The 25,309-nt window shown below is 41.3% G+C and overlaps 1 protein-coding gene across 1 annotated transcript; it reads left to right on the top strand.

Annotated features, from left to right (window-relative positions):
* The first annotated feature begins 1,127 nt into the window (after positions 1–1,127).
* Positions 1,128–20,749, top strand: maptb (microtubule-associated protein tau b). The gene is made up of 9 exons (XM_030793978.1): positions 1,128–1,296; positions 6,428–7,591; positions 9,053–9,105; positions 11,873–11,939; positions 12,461–12,511; positions 12,684–12,931; positions 16,863–16,944; positions 18,463–18,569; positions 20,534–20,749. Exons 1-9 carry the CDS (start codon positions 1,128–1,130, stop codon positions 20,747–20,749), a joined length of 2,157 nt encoding a protein of 718 aa, XP_030649838.1.
* Positions 20,750–25,309: the final 4,560 nt, after the last annotated feature.

Here is a 25,309-nt window from a genome sequence, read left to right as displayed (position 1 = left end):
AAAAGCATTAAAGTTAGAGCAAGAGAAGTTCCCTAACCACAAGTTATTTTGTACTTCTATGTTTTTTACTGAAAGTGTTCCTTTTTTTATCATGTGTACCGTTTAATTTGGGCGGTGGTGTTTACACTTGGCTTGTATCTGCTTGATTTGCAAATCTAGACCAGGAGGTGTCTGAGGTCAACTTAGATGTGTCACCTCAGTGCCATTCCTTTGTAGAAGTCTAGAAGGGAATGTAATGACAACATTTATTTATTCGATGGTGTAGGCCAATTGTTTGTAAAGACACTTTTATAACATGATAGTTCACACCAGGCGTGTTAAACACACAGAACAGTAATCCCATTAGTTTCTGTTAGTTATTACAGAATGGTAGGTTTAAACTCCAAACAGCTGCAGCATTTGAATTGATTGAATGATAATGACACTAAAATACCACACTGCCTGTTGCTATGCTACAGTAGATCGACAGCACAGCTGTGTAAATCGTATCGATTATCTTTGGTCCAGTGGCTGCGATCCATGCAACATTATAAATATTACTATGGTCTGGCATGTTAGTTCATGCTACATTGGTTCACCATATTGACATACCTAGCCCTAATCTAACCACATGACATAGGGCTGGATCCAGTCAGGATTTTTTAATAGCTGCCAACTGCAGCAGAGTTAACATTGCTGGACCAGTTCCTCTGGCCTCTTTGGTTATGTAAATAGTTATATAAAGAGGTGAAGGAGGAAAACACTGCATAGTAGTGTCCTTAAGGAGAGGGAATGTTATGGCTATTGAATGACAAGTCAATGGAACTGAAGCTAAGATTGTCCCAGTTCCAACGGTACTGGAGTCTAATGTCTAAACCGCCTCCCAGGAGTGAATCACAAAGGACCACTTGGTGTTTGGGGTCTGTTCTCAACATGGTCTGGCATGCAGCTATATCAGTGCTGAAATCATTTCCTCATGTTTCGACTTTCATCCTTTGCTCAGTACAATGTTGATATTGGTGGCTAATGAAAAAAAAAAAAATGGTTTCAAGGTAAGGCGGCTAATTGTCTTGCTAACTGTCAAAGTTGTTCTGGAATTCAGTTCTGTGTTCTCCTCTGTGTTCTTGTAGACTGACATCGATTGAAAAATGGATCAGCACCAGGACTTCATGAATTCCGACCAAGACAGCATCTCGGTCCAAAACAACGCTGGGGAAAACATTGCCTCAGCAATGGCTGACATGACTGTCAGTGACCAGCAAGACATGAAGAACGGAATGTCAGCACACGCGGGACCAGGGGACGCCCCTGCTAAAGGTCAGTGAGTCACTACAACATGATGCATTGAGACGTAGCATTCAAAGCAAGACAACACAGGGACTTCAGACTCCTCCTTTTTATCCCTACCCAGTTTCCCCGTGGAATTCTCGTATGGTGTGATGTCTGCATGCCCGTGTTTTTAAAGTAGCCTCGTGAATTCATTTGCCGTAGTTCAAAAGTTTGACGATTGTTCGCTCGAAATTGTCCTTTCAGCATAACTAAGAAGCTTAAATCAGCTCTTTGCTAATGTCTGTTGTTTTCACATCAAAACAATGTTTGGTTCTAGTGTAGTGGAGTGTACCAGGGAGAGCATTCCAAGAAATCAAACGCCTAAAGATGAAATGAGAGGGAGGGCTTTTGTCTGATTGTTTATTTATTTATTTATGTATTTAAGTCACTGGGACTTTGTCTTGAATTCCAGTGAAGAATGCTGGAATTCAAACAGTTGGGAACTGTTACCCTTTGTAATGTAAGCCCTTTCTTTTTTTTTAAATAACCCAGTGAGCGCCTGAGTGGGAGAAGCTCTTTGATTGTAGTTGGTGGTCACAGTAATCCTGACAACTGGGTCAGACTTGGCACAAATACACTGTAGCAGCCAAGTCATCACATTTAACAGAAAACAGACTTACTGGAGTAAGTCCGAGCTGTGAGCGAATAACTGTGACAGAGACACTGCGCTCCTTATAGTCATAAAGCTCATTTACGTCACTCAGTGTTGAAAGTCTGGTTCTTTCAAAGGGATAGTTTTTCAGACCGTCCGTTTGACAGTCTGCAGTTCCGAAGGACTTTCGTACTGGAAGATTCCATTTATCTTTACTAGACTACATTGGAATGTGATTTAATCATTCCAGTAGGTGTTGCTGCTCACCTCAGCAGGTATTAGCTACCTGTTCAACTTTGACAGAGACGCATTTCTGTTGGTGTATGTGTTTTTGCATAAACATATTGACAGATGAGGCAAGGACACTTTTGTGTTGATCAGGGTGACAGAGGTAATTCTAGGAATGTCACACATAGCAAACAAATGACACAGTGGAACAGTTTTGTCAACTAATGAACCACCTGCCAACAATGAATAATGTATAATATTTTTTCTTCCCTCAGGTGAAGCTCTTTCATTTAACTTAACTCAAAAAACCTTTGCAGCTTACCTCAGAACACATGCTATACCTTTTGCACTCTTCCTCACTAACTCCAAGATCACCTTTCAGTGACAGACGATGAAAGACCTGAGGTGAAGTCCCAGGAACCTGTTTTAGAGGTCACTGAACCTGAAAAGGTCACTGAAAAGGATGTACCACTGGGTATGCCCTCTCCACTTTAAAATCTACCAAACCAGGACTTCTAAAGAAACCTCCTTAACTCTGGGCACTTTTCGTTCCTGCAGCTTTCATTGGCCATTCTGTATGTAGGTGGTTATCTTGCTTTTGAAGGAATTCTTTTTTTAATGTTTTAGGACACACTTTTTAGTTTTTGTGGCTGTTAAAAAAGGTCTATTACTGGTAGTGCTTTGGACTCGGTCATAGGTTTCTTGCTGTCCGCGTGAGGATATACGACCACACCTACAGACAGAATGGCTTTTAAGCGCTTAACACTACATCAGTGACTTGTTCTAGAAAGGTGTAAGACAACCTTCATCTTGTCGTTTCAGTGCATGTAGGCTTTTACTCAAGCCTTCATCCAGCAGACTAGTCAAAGCTGTGATTAGGCATTGAATAGTAGCAGTCAGGTGTGTTATGGGTGGAGCAAATTCTTGCTGGAATACAGCTTTGCAAGAATGAGGTTGTCTTCTCCTGTCCTGGGCAGCGGAGGGGGGTGGGGGGGGGTGGCATTTGCTCTCATTCATTGGCTGCATCACTTTTCATCCACAGCTGCCACAGGCCTATGGAATGCTCTTATTGAAAAACAGCAGCTCTTTTCCCTGGTTCGGTTCTGCAGTTTGTTTTTTTTTTATATTTGCGTATCCACCTTCCGTGACTGCTGCTTGTATCTTGGCCGTCTCGTTTTGATTTCCCACATAAAGTCCCCTGAGGGCCCTGTGCTTCTTTTCCTCGCTAATGCCACTTTAATGAAATTTCATGTCAGGCACACAAAGATGCAGCTCCTCTGTGTTTGCAGCTGGACTTTAACCCGCCGTTCCTGCAGCAGCAGCTCCTCCTGCACTGCTCCAAATCCTATTTCAGCATCGATCTGTTGCTCTTTCTACTCTACTGTGAATTGCCTGAGCACAGCTATTTTGACCTCTGGCCAAGTGTGCGAGTTTCTGCTCAGCATTTGCAAAGTTTCAACGGAACAAAAAGCCAATCTCCCGAAGCCTGCGCGCTCTGCAGCCATTGCTATGCAAATTTAAAAGGATGGTTTGCTCTTTTTTTCTCTCTCCATTAGCGGCATTGATGACAGGCGTAAGTGATGGCTGGCGCAGTCTAAAGACATGCTAAGTCTTACTAGACTCAGGCATTGACACAGCTGAATACTGGAGGGACTTCACCTCCCCAATGTATCTCTTTGTCCTCCATTTCTCACAGGCTCCCAGTACTCTGGAGTTCTGGTAATCAATTAGCCTCTTGTTGTATGAGGGGGACGTAATGCATGTTTAAAGTGCCGTGACTTTAGGTATGATAGGCAGAGCTCTGACCATGTACTTAGCGTTTCCATGGCCAGCCTGCCAGAGCACAAATAAAAAGGACCAAAGTTAAGGCTAATGGGTCAGTACGATGCACTTAAACCCTCCCACGGCCCGGTTCCTGCATAGTGGCGCCATGGAAACGGAGGACATAGACATACGACGGGATGTCGAGAAGTCTGATTGTGTTGCCGCATTCCTGTTAGAAAAGATTAATGTTCATGGAAATTGACAGATGGCGTCCTAGAAAGTTTTCATCTGCCATCTCTTATCATTGTAAATGACAGTCCTGACTCATGGAGGTAAGGTACAGTTCAGCTCTATACTTAAGATGTTTTCATATCAGGTAATTGATGATGCATTACCCAGCCAAGCAGATTTAGGTTCAGGGACTCTTGACAGAGGAAGATGAATGAAATTGTTGTTTCTCACTTCAGTAGGATCTTCGGTATTGCGACGGTTTTGATTCATCGTGTTCATACTCAGTCATTAATTTTACGAGAGCAAAAATGCTGCAACAGAATACTACCTGAAAAACCATTGGATGTAAAATTAAAAAAGAAAGAAACTTTGCCAAGATATCTCTTGAGAAGGTACAAACCTGTCGATTATTATAGCTTTTTGACACTTGGTCTGGCATGCATTGAAACATATAGCTCCCTTGCACTGCAGTGATGGTACACGCGTAAGAATGGGCCATTAACTGCACTTTTAATATTTTATGGTGCCCAGCGTGATGCTGATGTCTGCAGGAAAGGGTGGTGAAAGTCTGAGACAGTAATGGCTCCCCTGAAAGTGCTCATTTAATGTAAATCCTTGAGATGTATTGAACTGCCGGAAATGCTTCGCATTGAACACTCACAAAAAGATCCCTTCCGTACCTTGATTCTTTCGATACACTTAGGGTACCAGCACCAGAGCTCGAACGTTACAAACTGATACATTGTCCGCGGTTTCTGAATGAGAAATCAATAACAGATTTGGTTTGTAATTCTATCGCGGAGAGGAGTGTGACGACGGGATAATATTTCCTCCTGAAGTGTGAACTGAGGAGCACTAGATTGTCTCCAGGACATGGTACGCTTACTTACTAACTTTTTTCTCCTCTCTCTTTGTGGATTCTGTGGACCCTTTGGATGGACGACCAGGATCTGGAGATGTAGCAGGAGCAGCAGGAGCAGGTGAAGGTACAGTGGTAGTTTTACTTCACATCTGGCCCTCCCCAGTGCATTACACTCCAAACTCTGGCGGAGTGGCGTTTACACCGACCTTATGAAAGATACACAGAAGCATCATTCATCTCCACTGGTATCCATTCTCAGCTTTCTCATTTCAAGTGCTTTTTTTTCCCCTCACTACACACCTAAATTGAATATTAGGTTGGCCTCTGAAAGTATATACAAAGTGCTTTTGGTTAGCGCTTCAAAATGATTCATCTTAATCACCAAGCTTCAAGCATTAAAAGAGAGCGTACATCGTCTTAAATCAATACGGTATCTTCATATGAAATTACATTTATATCAATTCCATTCAGTGCGTTAGAGTGTCTGAGTTCGGGAATCGCATAGTGACAATAATATGTGGACATTCCTTCACTATTCCAGCTTTCAGAATATTAGCCGAAACTAATGAAAATGCTGGCAGGATTGGACTTCACTTATACCACAGCAGAAATTTATGAGACTTTTTGTTTTTTCGTGCGGATGTACGCTCTTGCTCTCGCTCCTGCTCCGTTTCCTTCAGAGGGGTGAAAAATGATCTACTCTGTGCAAAGCTGCCAGCCAGCAAAACCACATGCCCTCTCTGCCCCAAACCTATTTGCAAACGGACAGCGCAACAGCTAGCGCCGATTCATCTCCACATCAACTCATACGTCCATAACGCTTTTTCATATTGACGCAAGTGAAAGTGAAACTGCTATTAGGTCGTTGTGGGTACTGTGTTTTGAATGACTGGTACATATTGGCCTTGCTTTGAGTTTCTGTTGTGTCTTGGTTGTTGTTGTTTTCTTTTTTTTTGTAGTTGAAAACTTGTAAATTTGTGACGAAATGAGCTGTAAAGTACTTTTATTAGCCACAGTCCCACGTTCCATTTCATCACGATACCATTATTGTCCTATCTCAAGGCCTATCGTTTGCCGACTGCAAACATTGCTTTTGTAAAAGTACCTATACAGCTCTCATTTTATTGTACCTAATACTTCAAAGGTGACTTGTGAGTGCTTTTGGGGAGTTTGTTTTATTTTGTCCTTTTTTCCCTAAAATCTAAAAATTAAGACTTTCCTTTGTCCTTTGTGTTGTGCTGGGGCACCTCATATGTTTAAAGTGCTGGCTTGTGTTTTTGTTTTTTTTTTAGTTTGTGTTTTTCTTGGGTTTCCTTCCTTTTCTGTTGTTTTTTTTTTTTTTTGTTAATGGTTTTTGGGTGTAGAGAGAGGGACGTTGAGTGTTACTAATCCCACAGTGTCTCTGTGGCCCATGACTATCGTTCTGCTTCCCCACACATCAGAGGAGCTCACGGCCGGGGGGCTCAGTCCTCGAGAGAGCGGACGGAGCAGCAGCACCGCCGGCTCTTTGGAGGGAGGGAGCCAGGACGGGGAGAGGGCAGGGTCTGCGAGCCCACGTCCGTCACCCTTATCCCCGACTACCCCCGACCTGGTTGGGAAGGTCGCGTTAAGCGACTTTGGGACGGAGAGGTACGAGAGCCAAGTAAAGAAAAGCCCGTCGGACAAGATCTCTGACCGCCACAGTGCCAGTGGCTCTGAGGAGGAGGAGGAGGAAGAGGAAGAGCAAGATGAAGAGAGACAGGTTCAGGGGGATAAGCTGGAGACTCTCAGGTCAACCAGTGAGGACGGATTGCGGTCTGCCTTGAGTGCTGGGCAGCCTCCGCACCTTTTGAATATGGAAGACCAGGAGGAGGAGGACGAAGAAGAAGAAGAGGGAACATTCAGAGCTCCAGTCACTCCAGATTTGTCAGCTGAGAGAGAAACAAAGGGTTTGAAAGAAAAGGATGGGGATGCAGACCTTCAGGTAACGATGAGCCCAGAAGACGACAAAAAACGAGTCCTGTCTTTTGACTACACAGAGCCCCAAGACCGCCACCCTGCGGGTTGGGAAAATGGATCTGACAAGACACCTCCAGAGAGCAAGAGCCCTGATTCTTGCAGGGCTGATCCAGGCTCACCTTTCTCCCCCAAGGCAGGAGTTGACCAAACCCAAGAAGAATCTCCCTTAACCGACCGCCATCCGCAGGTACATGAGAAAGAGGAAGTACAGGAGGAGGAAGAGCGGAAAGAAGCGCCCATTCCCCCTACTTCTCAAGGCACGTTGGTGCCCAAAGTTGATTTGGAACCTACCAAGGTCGAAAAGCAGGAGGTACAAGAGGAGAAGGTAAAGGAGGAAACTCCAGAGAGGTACCTGGAGACTGCGCATGAGGCACTTATTGATGCGGTGAAGGCAGCACAGGTTCCCCAGGTTCCCAAACCAAAAGCAGAAGCTGCTAAAGACAAAGGTAAAGTCAGTGCTGCAGCACCAGTTAAAGGAGCTCCCGTCAAAAAAGCAAAGAAACCAGCTGCAGTGCCATCCGCTCCATCCCCCAAGGTCGTCACACAAAGCCCGAAAACTCCCCAAAAAGATGCCACCCCAGGCAGAAAACCTGGTACCCAGATCAAAGGTCTGTTTTCTGTTCTGTTCATCAATACCCCCCTCTCAACCTCTTACTTTCTTTTCTCTCACCGATTTTTTCCTAGAGCAACTGAGCTTAGCTAAGCAGCGCCCTTTCTGAAAAGCGTACACCACAAAAGTGAAAAAAGTGTTCGGTTGAAGAAACGGACTGCTTGTAGCCACTGAATCTCTCTCTCTCTATCTTGTGACTCTCTGTCTGTGTCCTCCCTCTATCCTTCTCTCCTCGTCTTTGTGTTTGTGGTCAGTGTACTTGTGTCTGAGACTAACTTTCTGGCGTAGTTATTTTGCTAGCAGTGTTTTCACCCGCCCCTCTCTTGCATGTCACCTGTGCATGTGTGTGCTGAATGTGTTACACCACTCACTTTAATCTTTGTAAAGTTACATGTTGATCATGTGTCTTTTCATGTCTTTCTTTTTCAATGCCAAATGCAGCCCCTTAATAGATGAGACCAGCGTGAATCAATGCGGATGTGTCCACACACACACAAACACACACACACATTCTCTCTTTCTCTCCCCCTCACACATACGAAACACACACTCAACAAAGCCTCTGGAGATTATAGTTTAGTCATTTCCCACCTGGAATATGAATAATCTCTATATTAATCTGCAAATACCCATCTTTACACCCAAGTTGGATATTTGCCAAATCATTAAGTGTGTCCATCCTACCTCTGCATGTGAAGCGAAATTACATGTCGGTGCGCATAGCTTTCACAATGACAGCGTTCCAGTTACATCAAAAAATAATGCACAAAGATTAGTTAAAGATCATATTTATGAGTGTGATGTTTGATTCTGGATCAGATTTGGATCGATGTACTGTATCACTGTGTGCAGGGAGGCATTTGTCAGGGCTATTGTTTTTTGGCAAATAAGGGTTTCAGGAGTGACAACGCAAATTTTCCAGTGGAAGTGAGAAAACTTCAGTTCCCTATATGTTTGAGAAAGAGTGACCTGAAAATATGAGGTTGAAAGTGGCCAATTGTGGCCCAGTAATGCCCTATAACAATTTTTTTTTCTTCCGCAAAATGTGTCCATCAGAAAGGTCCCAGGCCTCTGATGCAAACAGCTGAAGTTATAGCAAAAAGTTTAGGTCTTGAAACACATATTTAACCCAGAGTCATGCATTGTGGTATATTTTTACAAACTGACCTATCAAATTCTTTAAATATTTCTGCTTAGACAAGAAAAATACTGCTAAACATTGGTAATCCTTTCATAGTCTTGATCAAATCCATTTAACTGGTAGGATGGTAATCTGATTGCATAGTGTATAGATTCCAGTGTTAACGTTATATTCTAGTTCCAGTGTGTCTGTTGGTAGAACTTGTATCTGCATCTTGACTAAAGTGGGTTTTGAGAGTTTACACTGTATTTGATCCATTTTGTGAGTGGTTTTGATAGAATTACTTACTGTGTGTCTCCTGGGGCCATTCTCTTACAGCCAAAACAGGAGCGGGACCAGGGAAGGAGGCGGCGGCAGACAAAAATGCCAAGGTACAGTGGGTGATGCTGATTTCTTCTGTGTTACCAGTTATGCGCTGAGCTCCACATATTTCACACTCTGCTGAGAACTTGTTGCTATTGTTCCAAATGACTTGTGGATCATAGCACACAAGTAGGAGTAGTATTTCATAACGAGTCGATTCCATAGCTCTTCTCTTCTTGTACTGGCACAACAACTCCCCTTGGAATAAAGCGCACAACGCAATAAAGAGCAGTTCATTCAGAATCACTGTCACAAACTGACGCGGAGGCTGGATGCACATGCAGGCGGTTCTTTATTAAAATCCAAATCGGAATCCAAATCACGGTCAATGAATGGGCAAGGTGTGGTTCTCTATTAACTGGCTCCTGGGGGCTAGGCAAATCTGAGTTCAAAGTCAGGAGTAAGCTAAGGTCAACACACCTATACTAAACAGCTAAACAAACAGAAAAGGGCTAAACAACAGAACAGGGCTAAACAACAAAACAGGGCTAAACAACAAAACAGGGCTAAAAAAGAGAGCTAACAAGGTAAACTATGAACAAAGAAACCAGGAGCAAGGACAAACTAGGGACTAGGAACCGCTCTGCACAGACAACAAATGCAAGACTTCACAAGGGTACAAAGGAAAACACAGTATATTCACACACACACACACAACGAGGGAACAAACTGGGGACAGGGGCACACAATAATAAATTAACAAGGTGATTAGCCAGTCAGATCCAACTTGGCTCTGATTGGCCAGGAGACAGGGAGGTAGGGACAGAGACCTGCCAGTCACTTTAGTGTCTTGATGTCCCATAAGAAGCCAAATTTTAGCAAGTCTCTGACATTGTATATTAGTAATTAAGGGATTGATGGTACTGACACTGTGAGACAAATCTGTATCAAACTCAGGCTGGACCTTGCCTTACTACCACATTCATAACCTTGAGCCTTCAAAACACACAACTTAAAATGACCAATTTATCAAGCAATGTATTAAACACAAGACTCCTGGGAAAATTCATCTCATGTGTTAATTTCTGCTTTATGCACAATCACAACCATATTTGTATGTTTTATTTCTTGTTCACTCCTTTTTTTTTTTAAACATACCTTCAGCTTCCCTATAACAATAACCACAGTAGCTCATTTATGATCAATAACTGCAGTACTCATCCATCTGTTATTTGCAGATTTTTTTACAGGTTTTTTTTTTTTTATAGTTTTTTAAATAATTATTTTGCATTTACGGTGCTCAGCGAGGCCAGTGTTTATGGTGTCTCTATTTTAAAGTTGCCTGTGCCTCACATGACAGTTTAATGACACTGTTTCCTTTCACTTTACACTCTTCCATTGAAGCCTTCATAAAGTACAGACTTGAATCATTTCATATTCCTTTGATTGTTTCTTTTTAAGTCGTTTTAAATGTTTGTTAACGCTTGGATCCATTTTTTGTGTTTTGACTTTAGTTTTCTCGTCATTGTTTTGTATTTGTTTCACCATTTTATGCTTTTATGTTTCTTTTCCCCTCGCTCCTTCTTTTCCCCTTTAACACATAAGAAATCCAACACAATCTCCCCAGCCAAAACGAGACCTTCCTCTGTCCCCAAACGAGTTTCCTCACTCCCAGCATCCCCATCCAAAAAGCTTTCCACCCCCTCCTCTGCTATCCCAATATCTTCTACTAGCAGGCCCAGCTCACTAGCCACTAAACCCAGCAGTGCAAGAACCAAAGATCCCAAACCAAGGGTAAGTACCGTACCACAGAGCTCTTGGCCAAACCTGTTATGTCCAACTGTGCAAGGTCTGAGCTATAGCTAAACCAATGTTATCCTCAGCCGTCACTAATACATGAGTGTTTTTTCCTTCCGAAAAACTCTTCTGTGTCTTACTGTATTCCTCTGTTGAGGGACCCAACAGAACCACGCTTTTTTTTATCAATAATGAATAGGCACAAGCACACAGTAACGTGGTCACACAGATGAACCATCCGAAAGGTACCTCTTGGACCACAGTGGCTGAATGAAGTACGAACAGCCTATGGTTATGTCATGCTTCCAGCAGTCCAGATATTTGCTTTTGCTAAGCATGAGTCTGAGTAGTCAGTTTTCCAATTAGTTGTTCTTGAGAATCTTAGGTTTGCTAACTTTTTGAATGACCTTTTTTTTTTTCTTTTTAATTTAAATAAGCACATTTAACAGAATAGCGCAAATGGCGCTCTTTTGGCTAAGTAAGGGCAGTGTAAGCCAGGGACTGGTGATGTCATAATTTTTGTTGTTTGCCAGTCATGAAAAATAGGTTATGATCCATTAAGGGTCTCTGTGTTTGTCTCTGTGTTGCACTCGCCATTGACCATGAAAAATTAGACTCGTACATATCACTAGTGTATATATCACTTCTCGTGACAGTAACTACTCTCTGTCCACAAAGCCCACTGATCTTCCTCAGCAGGGCATTACAGAGCTTTGATGTATATATGGTTACCACAGGGTCAAGGATGGTCATTGCCTGGGGGACAGTATCCCCTCCGCAGTGGAAAATAAGCATTTATATACCATCCGGGTTTTCGCGCGTCAAGGGTTGGAGTTAACGTCCGCAGTCGATGTCGGTGAAAAGATTTACTGATAAGGACAGGAGAAGTAATAACGTCTGAAGCACACAGATAGAACAGGGGGCAAGAAATTGCATTCAGTATTAACGTGAAAAAGGTCATGACTTTGTGGACATCCGTTGCAAGCTTGGTAAGTTGAACGATTAAAAAAAGAACTTGATCTCTTTTCCAATTTTCAGGCCGGTGACACGAGGACAAAGGCACCAGCTGGCACCAAGGCCCAGGGGGCTGGAAGCAGAATTCCAGGCAAGTGTCCCGTGTGCTTGACAGTGCGATAACCTTCACTGATTAATGAAGTATGTGTTGTCTTCAAGTCCAGCAGGCGGTTAACCGCCAAATAAAATAATAATAAGTGAGAAGTTTTAATGTTAATAATGCCATCATTCATCTCACTGTCCATTGTCCTGCTCCAACAGTAACGAAGAGTTGCGAAGTCTGTGCATGTGTGCGATAGCTATTTTCCACTGAATGCAAACAAAACAAATGGACAAACAAACAAAAACCCTCAAGGAAGATTTTTGTTTGCAGATTTGAAAAAAAAAAAATAAAATCCCCAGAACGATGCTGCTGCATGTCAAGCTTTGCTGCTTGTTTCAGAGAAAGAAAAAAAAATCACTAAAACACTAAAATGCCCCCAGTGTGTCACGTAACGAGGCAAAATGCCTGGTCACAATATGGTGCTAACTCTTAGCCAAGGGACTCCACTGCCTCACAGTGGCCCTTCTTAACTCCTACCAATTGTGCTGCTTTTACTTTGTGAAACGCAGCTGTTTCCAGGACAGAGGAGAGGAAAGCTGGAGCAGTCTACATTGAAAGAGGTAAAAGACCAGTGTGAACCAAACAATTACGAGAAATCTTTGTAAATTCTCACCCCAGGGACAGAACTGATAACATTGTCTTAGCAAAATGGTAAAATATTTGCCTGGAGTCGAAAAAATTCTGAGTATTATTAGATTTTTCCAGTATTCACCGCTGATGTTCTCCTCATAGCTGACTCACCCAAGACCCCAGACCGTAGTGGATGCAGCAGTCCTGCCACGCCCAAGTCTCCCGGCAGCCGTTCCAGCACCCCAGGGGGTCAAGTGAAGAAAGTGGCAGTGGTTCGTACCCCTCCCAAATCTCCAGGGTCCATGAGGGGCCGCACCCCTGCCCCCATCGTCCCCATGCCGGATCTGAAGAACGTTAAGTCGAAGATCGGCTCCACAGAGAACATCAAGCACCAGCCAGGAGGCGGCAAGGTGAGGACCATTTTTGTGTCTTTATACATTTTATTACACTGCAGAGCTATTCTTTTAGGTGTTCTCTTCTCTTCTCTTCTCTTCTCTTCTCTTCTCTTCTCTTCTCTTCTCTTCTCTTCTCTTCTCTCCTCTCCTCTCCTCTCCTCTCCTCTCCTCTTCTCGTCTCTCCTCTTCTCGTCTCTTCTCTCTTATAGGTGCAAATACTTGAAAAGAAACTGGACCTTAGCAATGTTCAGTCAAAATGTGGCTCCAAAGATAATATCAAACATACCCCTGGAGGTGGCAACGTGAGTAACAGAACTTGTGTGTGGAGGAAAAGAAAAAAGCTACGTGGACCATAACTTTCGCAGCCCTTTCCCTCTTTCCGCTAGTGCAGCCTCACACCAGCACCGATCCGCTGGCCGAGTTAACGCTCTCCCCCTTTGCCCTTTTTAGGTACAAATTCTTCACAAGAAGATGGACTTTTCTAGTGTTAAGTCTAGGTGTGGCTCCAAAGACAATATCAAGCATGTCCCCGGAGGTGGTAATGTGAGTGATGATCTCAACGCTGAGTCTTGAGTCTCCCCATCCCGAGTATATGAGGCATGGCCTTAACCAGAGCTTTAGGGATATTCTCTACTCCAGAATAGTATGAAATTTAGAAAACAAACAAAAAAAAGGTTGTCTTTTGGAGAAATACTTTTGAGGAATAGAAAATTGGACAAAAAGACGAAAGTCTAATAATGAGACGTGAAAGTAAAGCATTTAAGCAAAACAGGTGGAAAAAAGAACAGAAGATGAGAAAGAAAGGAAAGGATGGAGGAAAAGGGTGAAGAAAAGAATTGAGAGAGGCGTTAAATCGGAAACGTAGAATGCAGAGAATATGGGGATCAAATAGCATGACTGGAGGCACTTGAATTACACGTTTTTTTGTCCAAAAAAAAATGGCCCCGTTATTTCCGCTGAAGTCCATTGACTTTCATCCGTTAGAACTATTCTCTGTGGGTTCCTTCCAGTTAAATGCTCTGCTTGTTTCATCACGTTATTTTAGTGAAATACCATCTGAAAAAAAAAAAAAAAGCTTGATTTTGGTTTTTGGAATTTTTTTTTTTTTTTGTGCGTAAAAATGATCCATTGAAGCTCTGGTACAGCTCTTGATCCATTTCAGAGAGCTAATCAAAAGGTTTTAAAGCTTTCAAAGACATTAAAAGCAAGTGTCAGTTGAAGCTGTTTCCCCCTGAAGATTAAACTAACCGGGCCTCAACACAAATCGGGTTAAAGCAGAGCTGTCCACATCAATAACGTCTGGAACATCCACGGTCGCGCTGCCGGCTGGCGGCGGAGCGAAATGAAACGCTGACAGACAACGCTTTCATAATTTCATTAGTATTACAACATCATCTTATCAAAAGTAATAAAACCAATAACACAAACATCCCTTTCCCCAATTCTTTGGTGGAAAAGGGTCAATTAGTTGCTGTCAGTAAGGAGGATGTGGTTATGGAAGAGATCCTGATCCAGCTGTGTGTTTGGTAGTGTTTTTTTATAGGATTCAGTTGACATAGCAAGCTGTTCTATGTGAGCATTCACGGTTAGTGTTTCTATCCACAGGGTGTATTCAAAGTGCTGTAACCAGAAAATCCGTACCCATTGCCAGCCAATGGATTTTTAATTTCAGTCAGGCACACTTAATACTGAAAGCCTTTCACAAATCAAACAAAAAGCATAAAATTAATCTATCAAATGGTCATTGTGGTCTCCCACGGTATTTTGTGATTCTGGAGGTTCATTTGGAAAGATCATTTTTGTCACCCGGAACATAAAATGAAACTACTTCTGGACGCATCTTCAGGGGGCAACATCAAAACGGCAGCTTTTTTCTTTTTGCGTTTTCTTTTCATTTGAACCAAACTGAAGACTTTGTCTGCTTTAAATCCAGGGCCATGATATAGAATGTTCCAGATCGATTCAGGACAAATGATGAGGCTCTAACAGCAACGAGAGCCCCCCCCCCCCCCCCCCCCCCCCCCCCATGATCCCCCCACCTCCCCTCAAGCTCTCCTGCATGGACATTGCCTTGGTAGAAGGCAATGCATCTTTAGAGATGTTACTGCCATGTACTGTTTTCCCATACATCTGTTTTTAACCTACTGTTAGACCCCTCTACCCTCACAGTCAATACCTAATCGGTCAATTGTTTTGAAAATGGCCTGTGGTCTGATCTATACATTGCATGAAATGAATGGATGTGTTAGTTAATAGATCAGAGCTCACGTTTGTGAGTATGTCTGTTGACTGTGACCGAATCTGACTTCGGGGAAAAATATTTTGCCAAGTAGCAACTGTTTCCATGGTTCAAGACAACACCTTGTCATAAAGTAGATGTTTAAGTAGATGTCAAAAGTGCTTAACTGCCAGTAGCCTCTTTGGGGGAAATGTGTAAATATAATTTTGAGACAGCTGATTTTCTGTAGGTGATGGCTATAATATAGTTATGTGTAAGAATCAGAAGTAATAATAAGCAGCACACTGAAATGAGAGAATAGAATGAAATCCACCAATAATAATCAATAAAGCAGTGTAGTAGTTCACCAAGGTTTTGCTGAGGGGGAAAAAAACATAATCAGGATGAATGCTAAGATTCCCTAAAGTCATATCAATATTTTGTATCCAATAATCAATATGTGGATTGGATCTTTAAAGAACTAAAGAAAAGAACTGTCATTTCCAAGTCATGCACCACATTAAGCTGCTCATTATGCCACTGATAAGTTCAGATAAAAGGGGGTAAAGAGTGGAATAAATGTCCACAATGAGCCTTGCAGGAACCCAAATGGAACTTTGACCTTGAATAGTAGCAGGCCCAAGTAGAAACCCTCTTCAGCTGTGTACCAGGTAGGCCCACTCAGTTCCCAGGACTAAAGCTCCACACATGTCTAGAGGTTCAGGGACCAGTTAAAAAGCCTTCGTCATTTCCTCTGAAGCAGTGACTGGCCTGAGGTTTTCACTAAAACCTAATTTCAGTCAGGTTGAAATTGGATGTGGTCCCAAGTAATTGAATTATTGCAGAGCTATCTCAGGTCTTTGAACGAGCTAAACGAAAATGTCATTTATTTTTTAAATGTCATGTTGTCTCATCAATACTGCTGGGAAAATGAGCAGAATATTTTTTTTTTTTTATAGATGATCAGACATGCCCGTTACATTTTTTCATAAGTCATTTGTTCTCCATGGCTCTTGAACTTGCTTGACGTACGTAAGATTAAGATGAAATGAGATGGTGTTTATATTTATTAAGCATTTTCAGTTATATTCTGAATGTTATATTCTGAATTGACTTCCCACTCTGCCCAGATGTTTTAACCTTGATCAGTTTTTTGCCTGATCTAATTATTGTTTCATTTTGAACCACTCATCTCATTTTGTTATGATATACCGTTCATGTGAAAATATCCTCTGGCAATGTTTTCTTACTGTAACCCATCCTGTTACTGTGAAGTAAGGAGCAGAATGCACCTCTTCTTGAGACAATTTCCTGTGTGTGAAGAGAGCTGAAAGTCAGAGAACGGTCGTGGCTTGAAGACTATTATTATTGGAGTTTGGTCTGTTTTGAGAACACCTGAATAGCGAACACTACGAGAATATTTTTCAGTCATGACCTAACTTCAGGAGCAATTTTTACTGCCTGTAGCGTGTTGATATTACGTTCGTCTAACTGGATCACAAAATGGTGTTTAGATGATTTCGCCTCTTTCCACAGGACTTTGTGTCTTCAGTGTGTAAACTTAACCTGATTTTTTCCCTCTCCTAACCATGACTCAAAGGAGAATGTTATAAGTCTACAGGTCTTGTGTCCTCGCATGTACCTTTACCAAGTCATTCCAAAAGCCTGGGTATTTTTGACAAAGCGTAATACAATCTTCCTGTATTTTCTCTCTGTCAATGTATGTAGGTTCAGATCGTACACAAAAAGTTGGATTTGAGCAATGTCCAAGCAAAATGTGGCTCCAAGGACAACATTCGCCATAAACCAGGTACGCTTACGGGTTAGCTAATAAATCACATGTATGTTTATCCCGTACAGGCAAACAACAACTAGCTAAACAGGTCACAACTAGCTCACAACTCGCTAAAAATGAGGAGAAATTCTACGTTGCTATGCTACACCAAAAAACTCATTTATTGTGACATCTCGAAAGGCCTCAGGGTGCTTTATACATCACAGTCTGCGATATGTCACAGGAAAACCACCGCACAAAAAACCAAAAAACAACCCTTGGCTAAGGTGCCTCATATAGACGAGATGAAGATTAGCCAACCTAAGCCTGAGGTAACAGGAATTCGGCAGGAGATGGAGGGATTCTCCGGGGCCAAGTCATAACGGGCAGCCCTCCCATTACTTCATCTTCTCCATGTACTGATATTGTGCTGGAAGACATTTAAAAATAATATCATCTTTGGCTATGGTGCGTTTTTGATGCTGTGCACAGTGTATCATCTAGATCTGGTTCACAAACAAACAGGCACACTTAGGGATAGCAAAGTTCTGTGCCCTACAGTTCTTACCAAATCATGTTTGAATATTTAATATTTTAGGGAAGTAATAGGCAGTAGCTGTGTGTGTTTTTTTTGTCTAGACCGGTGCAAAATCTGTCCAAAAACAGTACTGGAAATAAAAGAACATTTGGAGGTCTAATCCTCTTAAGCACTAACACATCCACCAGTGGAAGAAGACAAAAAGAAACCAAACAGGGGACGTAAAGTGACTGGGTGTGGAGTTTCAGGCCTGAAGGTCCTGAAAATAGCGCTCTGTCTCCTCCTTTGTGACAGTCAGAAAAACAGCAGTTTCAACGACAAGGAAAGCGAACTCGGTCAACGCATTTCACACCTGTAAATGTTTACTTCCTAATTTAACTCTAGATTGACAACCGAGAACAGCAGTGTACACAAATACCAGCACTACCTTCAGTGGACGCTACTCAGTCTACTGAAACCGAGTTGAATAGTTCAGACTTTTGAAGAACATAGTGAAGACTGTAGTAGCGCAGTGGGTAGCGCTGTTGCCTCGCAGCAAGGAGGGCCTGGGTTCAATTCCCGGCCGGGGTCCTTTCTGCGCGGGGTTTGCATGCTCTCCGTGGGTTTCTTCTGAGAGCTCTTGGTTTCCTCCTGCAGTCCAAAGACATGTAAGTCAGGCAAATTGGAGATACTAAAGTGCCCCTAGATGTGAATGTGTTTGTCTGCCCTGCAATGGACCGGCGACCTGTCTAGGGTGTTTCCCTGCCGTTTTGCCCATGAGCGCTGGGCTAGGCTCCAGCACCCCCCTGCGGCCCTAATTAGGATAAACAGCTTAAAATATGAATGAATGAATGGATTAAAGACTGTAAAAAAAAAAAAAAAGCCTAACCTACTTTTCTCCAGCGCCAGACTCAACGTTCTTGTTTAATTTTTTTGAAGGTTAATCGTTTTACTATTTAATCTTATTCGAGAAAATGTGTTATCATCTGAAAGTCGGATATATGAAAATGAGCCCTGGGTTGTGGGCTTGCTTTCAGGTGGGGGAAATATTGAGATCAAATCTGAGAAGCTGGAGTTCAAGGCTCAGTCAAAAGTTGGATCTCTTGGCAACATCACTCATGTTCCAGGTGGCGGCCAGAGAAAGGTGAGTAGTTCTGTTCTCATCATTTTTTTTTTTTTTTTTTTTTAAGATTGCTTTGACTAATTTTCCACTGTCTTGTTTCACTGGGCTATGTTTAAAGTTTGTTTAATAAAGTTGTGTGTCGAATTTTTTCTCTGGGAGATGAGCCAAAGCAATCATAAATTGAAATGTACATTCACAGTAATTCAGTTTAGTTCAGTTTCAGTTTCACTTATGCAGTGATTTATGCTTAAAATCAAATTAATCTATCATACGGTTTCCTCTGTAGTGAAGTATGAAGAAATCATTTCCAACAGTGACTGCTGCATTTCCTTCCTCTTAGCAAATTTTCACAATCTTGCTGTTGCTCAAATGCTTCTGCACTCTTCTGAACGCAATCTGAGTTCCACACGCACAGCTCTCAGCGCAGTGTCGGGCCTTTCGAAAAAATAATGATGAAATCAACAGACCCCCCTCAGTTGCAGGTCAAAGTGCCCATGTAGTCATGATAAAGATAGGTGAATGCATGCAAAGGAGAAGAGTTTTCGCTTTAGATGCTGATTAACACAAAGCCGTTATGGTTTTTCATGCAGTGGGTACTTAGCCTCTTGCCTGCCTTCCTCTTCTCTTTTCGCAGAACCCCCCCCCCTCCCTCCCCCCTCCCCCTAAACTGCGCTCACATTGTCTCTCATTGTCTCTGTTTAGGTTCTGTAGAATATTTTATTTATTTTTTTTTTTTTTACAGTCTTACCCTCTGTTACTTCTAAATTCAGGTCCATTTTTTTCCTTCCTTTGTTTCGCGTTTGCCTTTGAGGTTCTTATTCTACACTGTGCCTGTTTCATTCCTCTATCTTACCCAAACCAAACCCAATCGTCTGGCTTTGTCGCATTCCTGTGGTATAATTATGCGGCTTTAGCGTCGTCTTTCATTTTGCCCGCGTTATCTGAGCTTTGTTGGAAAGCGGTTTCGTTTTTCGTTTGTATGTTTGTATGTTTGTTCAAACGTAACCCTTTGATGAACGTGTTACATTCACACTGTAGAGAGTGCAGGGGAAGGAGGCAGAGGTGGGTGCCGTAAATGGGAACACTGTCAGCTCAAAAAAGGACCCAGTCAACTCGAGCATCATTGAAAACACCACAGAAAGTTCTCAGACACACTTTGATCTTACCCCTCACGAGGGCAGTGTTTTGGTAAATCTAGAGAACTCCCGTAAGTACACCTCTCCACTCGCACTCCAACTGAGCGTTTCCTCTCTTTCAGAGTAAGAACTTTTCTGCGTACGTCTTTTCACCCTCAAATGACCTTGTTCTGTCTTTTGATTGCCCTATTGACAGAGGCGGGTTGATTGTTTGGTCTATTAATTTGTTGAAACCAATTAGTTGCTTGATTGATTAATTGATTCATTAATTAAACCAACCCCTGATTTTCCATCTGGACATTTCCTTCAGTCTGTTCTGCCTGACAAGTGAATGTGTGTACTAAGAACCACTAGGTGGCCGCACCACACAGTTTTGAACAATACCTAATGCAGAGTGCCGTTCAAACTGGAAAGGCGTTTGTTCCAATGAATTGCTGCTAAAACACGTTTATCGGTCGATCTGTTTCGAAATGTTACTACTTTATGAACCAAAAATATTTAGTTAGCTGGTACAACTTATTTCTTTCTTTCGTTAATTTTCCTCACAACACACACACACACAGAAGATGAACAAATAACAAACAGCCTGCATAATGAATTTGAAATACGTTCATTATTGCAGATAATGTGACTGTTTATCTGCGCTTAGTGTAAATATAAGTGAATTTATTGAACGTATTAAAAGGTTTTGCAGCTCTTTGTTCGCCCAAACGCTGTGTAGCTGTATTACATTACGTGCTACATCTGTATCCATTTGAATGAAAACGCCTTTGTGTTTGACATGTTTCGAAACATTTATCGTTATGTACTGTGTAACACAGTGGAAATATTTTCGTCTCTTCGCCTCAGATTGAGAGCCACAAACTGAGTTTCCGTGAGCAGGCGAAAGCACGCACCGACCACGGAGCGGAGATCGTGTACAAGTCCCCTGTAATCTCCACGGATGGCTCGCCGCGTCGCCTCAGTAACGTGTCTTCCTCTGGCAGCATCAACATGACGGAATCGCCGCAGCTCTCTTCGCTAGCTGATCAGGTGTCTGCGTCTCTCGCTAAACAAGGGCTGTAATTTGACCTCAACTGCCTTTAACAAGGAAGTGGCGTGATTAGCAACGAAATAAAATAACTCAATGGTGAAAAATATGATTTCCTTTCGGTCTTTTTCAAATATATCGCTCGCTGGATTTCCTAACTGGAGATGTTAAATGAACTAGCCTGTTTAGGATCAGATTTTGACAGCGAGGGACAGATTAACTTCTTAAACTTAGCTTAGCAATTGTACTAAAATGATCAGCCTAGCCTTCTTATGATCCAGTGTATAATTCACTGCTCCGAAAAAGCTTAACTACAATTTGAAAAAGCCCTGTTTTTCTCCTTTCTTTCTTTCTTTCTTTCTTTCTTTCTTTCTTTTTTTTAAGAAATGTTGAAAATATGATCCTCTTTTCCACTGCTGTTTCGCTTGTTGCCTTATTGTGACTGTTTTTTTTTCTTTTTTCTTTTCATTATTGTCACAAATATTTGCTAACGATGTCATCATTTACGCTAGACCATCAGCCCGTGGAGAACCGAATTGAATCGTCACGAGGAACATTAGTAGTTAGCATTCCCAAATGAAATAAATCGACTGGTATCGCAACATAAGTGCACTAGCCATTCGTGAGTTTCAGTCCATCGTATTGTATCAGATAATACGCAGTTCTAGAGCCCGACTGACATCCTTCCTGACGCAGGTTATGCTGATGTAACGGTCTGTGATTAGATATTTTTGTTGAGAATGCAGCGACACCGTTACTATAGTAATGTCAGCCAGATGACAGCGGGCTCTAAATGTCACGCTAAATCTCTTTTCAAACAGGCTGTAATTTAGAGCAGGCTGGAAGACCTACAAAAGTTGATGTTCCAGGTTTAGTCAAAGCTCTTTAAAACTGAAACTCTCAACCATGGCAATGAGCAGAATAACTGAATAAGTGTCCAACTTTTGTCTGCATTTTTTCACCAGTTTGAACGATTTTCCTCTGGACAGTAGGCCTATATATGTGGAGAAAAGGGAAATCGTTATACTGTCATGTAATGCAGTCATTAATTGGGTCAGTGAACATACAGTTTAAAAATCTTGTTAGAAATGCTCTGAACCTGATCTTTGACAATCAGTTTATTGAAATTCTTAATCAAAGTAAACGATTCAGCACATATCAGAAATGACAAAATTTGATGAAATTCGACTTCCTTCATGAAACTCAAGATTAAATCAAAATCCCTTTTCGAATGCAAGCTCCATTTGACTTTTTTTCTGACAGAGTATGTCAGTAGGTCTCTGCTTGCACAGTCGCTGTTTTAAAGATTTGATACAAATGAACCAGGTTAAAGGAACGAACTCCATAGATACCGCTTTTGAAAATACAAGTTAAAATCAAATTGAATTCATTAGACCTATGCGAGACAGGAATATCCAGAGAGCAAAAACTTAAATTATTTCTAAATTGATAAAACCTAGACACCATCATTTAGAGAAGAATGTCCTTTTCATTTAACATACATATTCGTGTGGGTTGTTGTGTGAGTAGCGATTGTTAGTTAAAAAGTGCCTCCCCTCGTCTCATTGACTAACCTTCAGTCAGAAGTATACAATGAGCGCGTTTGTTGAAACCCTCAGTGCATTCTGTGAGGTACAGCTGCAAGAAGCAAACTAACGGTTCTCTTGTTAAATCTGACTGCTTTGTTATGCCAAACACCTCTATATGCCAATGACCTCTCCGTTCCTATTGGTCATACCTACTCTAACATCAAGACACCACTTACCTAGCACGCAGTTGAAATATGAAATTCAAAAAGTCGTTACAAGAAACGCGTATTCACTTCCCCTCTCCCCTCCGCTAACTTACCTGTCTGCACTGTACACTGACACACTAAAGTTTAAGCAAGGAAATCTGTCTGTGAAATGAATGAAACAAACAAACAAACAAAAAAATGCTTCTCGCAGAAAAAGGAAAAAAAAAGGCAAAAAAAAAAAGAAAAAAAAAAAAAAGAAAGAAAATCCAAGCTTGTGTTGCGCACCGTTTCCCTAATAGTATTCCGTGGATGTGAGATGTAACCGACGTGTAAGAAAAGAATGCTTTTTACTACTGCCAATTTATTTTAGTTATTTATTCATTTATTTATTTATTACCTTTCCATATATATATATATATATATATATATATATATATATATATATTATCCATTGCAGTTCAGCTCTTTCAGATTTCTATCTGAATGTCTACACATTGGACCCCTACACTTAGAGCCTCCTCTGACCTCAAAACCCTTACCTGTGAAACAAGTCATTTTGTTCAGTGGAAGGTCAGAGATAGACTCTAGGACACTGTTCGCCAATTCTGGTCTCGGGACTCTAACAGGCTGCATTTTTGTTCCAAGTCAGCATGTACACACTCTAAGGCTTGATAATAAAACAGATTTTCTTTTTCTATAAGGCGTGTGCATGACTTCTCTAAAAAAAAAATCCGTAGGTCCCTTGAGACCCCACGCGTACAGCTGGAATTGGAAAAAAAAAACAACATTGATTTAGGGTCTGATGTTTGTACACATGTCTTTAACTACGCACAGATGTGGATGCTTACGACAGACGTTGCGCGCTCTGAAGAGCTTTAGTGAACATTATGTTTTTGACTAGCTTAAATTTAACACACCGTGGCCTCCGTCATGGCGATGTCGCTTAAGCCAAAACACAGTTTTAACAGCCACCGATCAACAGAAACCACGCTCTTTCCGGACCGTCGCTCAACCGCCCCTGCGCAAAAACAAACGATTCCTCCAAGCTGACCAGATTGCAGTACAGAATTGATACCGCTGGTAGTTCTATCCTCAAACTCGAACACTTTAACGTTTAGACTAGCAGGGTCACTGAAATGAATACATAATACGTCCATAAACTCTCACATTCCTGTAGCTTTTCCTTACGTGCCAAGGGAATCTATGAGTGCTATTAATAAAGTAGAGCTATTCCGTATTAACACTGCATATTTTTGTCATACATTTGACAGAGTGAGAGTAAACACCATATCGCATGTAAGGTGAGAATCTTCGAGCAAAATCTGAACAGGATACAGTGGATCAAATCTGTAAGAGTAGGACCCTTTGTGAGGTCGCTCATTGTTGTTATTATTGTTATTTATTCTCTTTTTTTTATGTGTGTGTGAAAGTCCTGAATTTTTCTATAACAACTTTGTTGTTTTAATTTCCATTCCTGGTTTGTGTGTCATTTTTTAAAAATTATTATTATTATTATCAATTTCTTTTTTTAACCGCAGTTCTAGCTTGACAGTTGTGATTGTCCCTATCGTACTTGTGTGTTTTTGTTATTACAGTTCCTTGTTTTTTTCTTTTCTTTTTTTTAATGAGTGCTTTGACAAACCTTTTTTTGGACATTGTTTTAAGTAAGCCAGACTCTCTCTTTACTTCAAAATTCAAAACCCGATTCGCTTAAATCTCACCCAAGGACACTAAATTGTATTTTAAAATTGAAAATGCATAACTTTTAATCCACTGCTCAATTCTCTGAATAAAGCCATCTCATATCACAATGCCGCTTGATGTTGGTTATTGTCTATAAAAATCTGACCTATTTTTGCACTTCCTCCAGTCAGAAGGAAGTCCAGCATCCAGTTGTTTCTCTGCTTCCAAATAAAAGTGCACGGCAAAGACTCGGTGATCAACAATACATAGTTTTTTTTTTTTTTTTTCCTACTCGGGCAGTTAACTGAGTTACCCAACTTAATGTTAACTGTAAAATAAATATAAACTTTAGGAGGAAAAAAAAAAATTCTGTCCTATAGACGTGTGTGTGCGTTTCACAGGATGACTGTGCTTCAAGGAAACAGCCAGTGACTAGACTTTAGAATGTCAAACATTTTACCTATGCTGCCCAGAAAGGCTGCTAAACCAGAAGTCCAAACCATCAACACTGGGTTCTCTGTTAAACAGGATTTTTAACCCAAAGTCCTGTATAGATATACAGATAGTTGATGAGTAATTGAGAGTATCAGAACTTATGTTCAATTAAAGATATTATAGATAAGATTGTGAATGAGAATAACCTAAATGTAAGAAATAAATAAAAAAAAAACCCATATATTTAAATGACACTGATCTTGTTTGATATTTTATTTTAAAATACAGCTACAGTGATTCTATGAGTAAAATATCTAATGATCTTTGCATGATATGTCAAACTGATCTTATATGGTTTTGTTTTCTAACTGTCTGTGGTCTGGGCATTCTGCTTGTAGAGTCTTACATACTGAAACTCTGGCCTAAAAAACAAAGTCAAAGCAATCGTTGGAAAAACTGTGATTGGTTTTACACTGATACTCCTTGCTGTATATGTGAATTTGGGATTAAAGTCAGTCTTAAACAGCTCTCTCTTGTCTTCATCTCCTTATTAATTATGTATTGTTTGTTCAGTCTCTCACAAGACTGATAATCACATGACTATTGGTCACAATGGCTTCAGTTCAGATTATGTATCCAACCAGTGAAGTATGACAGCACAAAGGTAGCACGCAATCACTCCATATTTTGCTTACAGCATTACTGGTCTGTGTAAATAATTATGCCTCTGTATTATTACACA

The sequence above is a fragment of the Chanos chanos genome, chromosome 16, assembly GCF_902362185.1.
Source record: "Chanos chanos chromosome 16, fChaCha1.1, whole genome shotgun sequence".
Lineage (NCBI taxonomy): Eukaryota > Metazoa > Chordata > Actinopteri > Gonorynchiformes > Chanidae > Chanos > Chanos chanos.
The sequence above is the reverse complement of the archived record's forward strand: the minus strand, read 5'-3'. Positions and strand labels throughout refer to the sequence as shown.

What these genes read in the sequence shown, in the direction of transcription:
- maptb (XM_030793978.1), top strand. Translation starts at nt 1,128, where the DNA reads ATGGATCAGCACCAGGACTTCATGAATTCCGACCAAGACAGCATCTCG. An exon ending in GGCTGGAAGCAGAATTCCAG is followed by an intron (nt 11,940 to 12,460) that starts GCAAGTGTCCCG and finishes TGTGAAACGCAG; the next exon opens with CTGTTTCCAGGACAGAGGAG. An exon ending in ACCAGCCAGGAGGCGGCAAG is followed by an intron (nt 12,932 to 16,862) that starts GTGAGGACCATT and finishes CAATGTATGTAG; the next exon opens with GTTCAGATCGTACACAAAAA.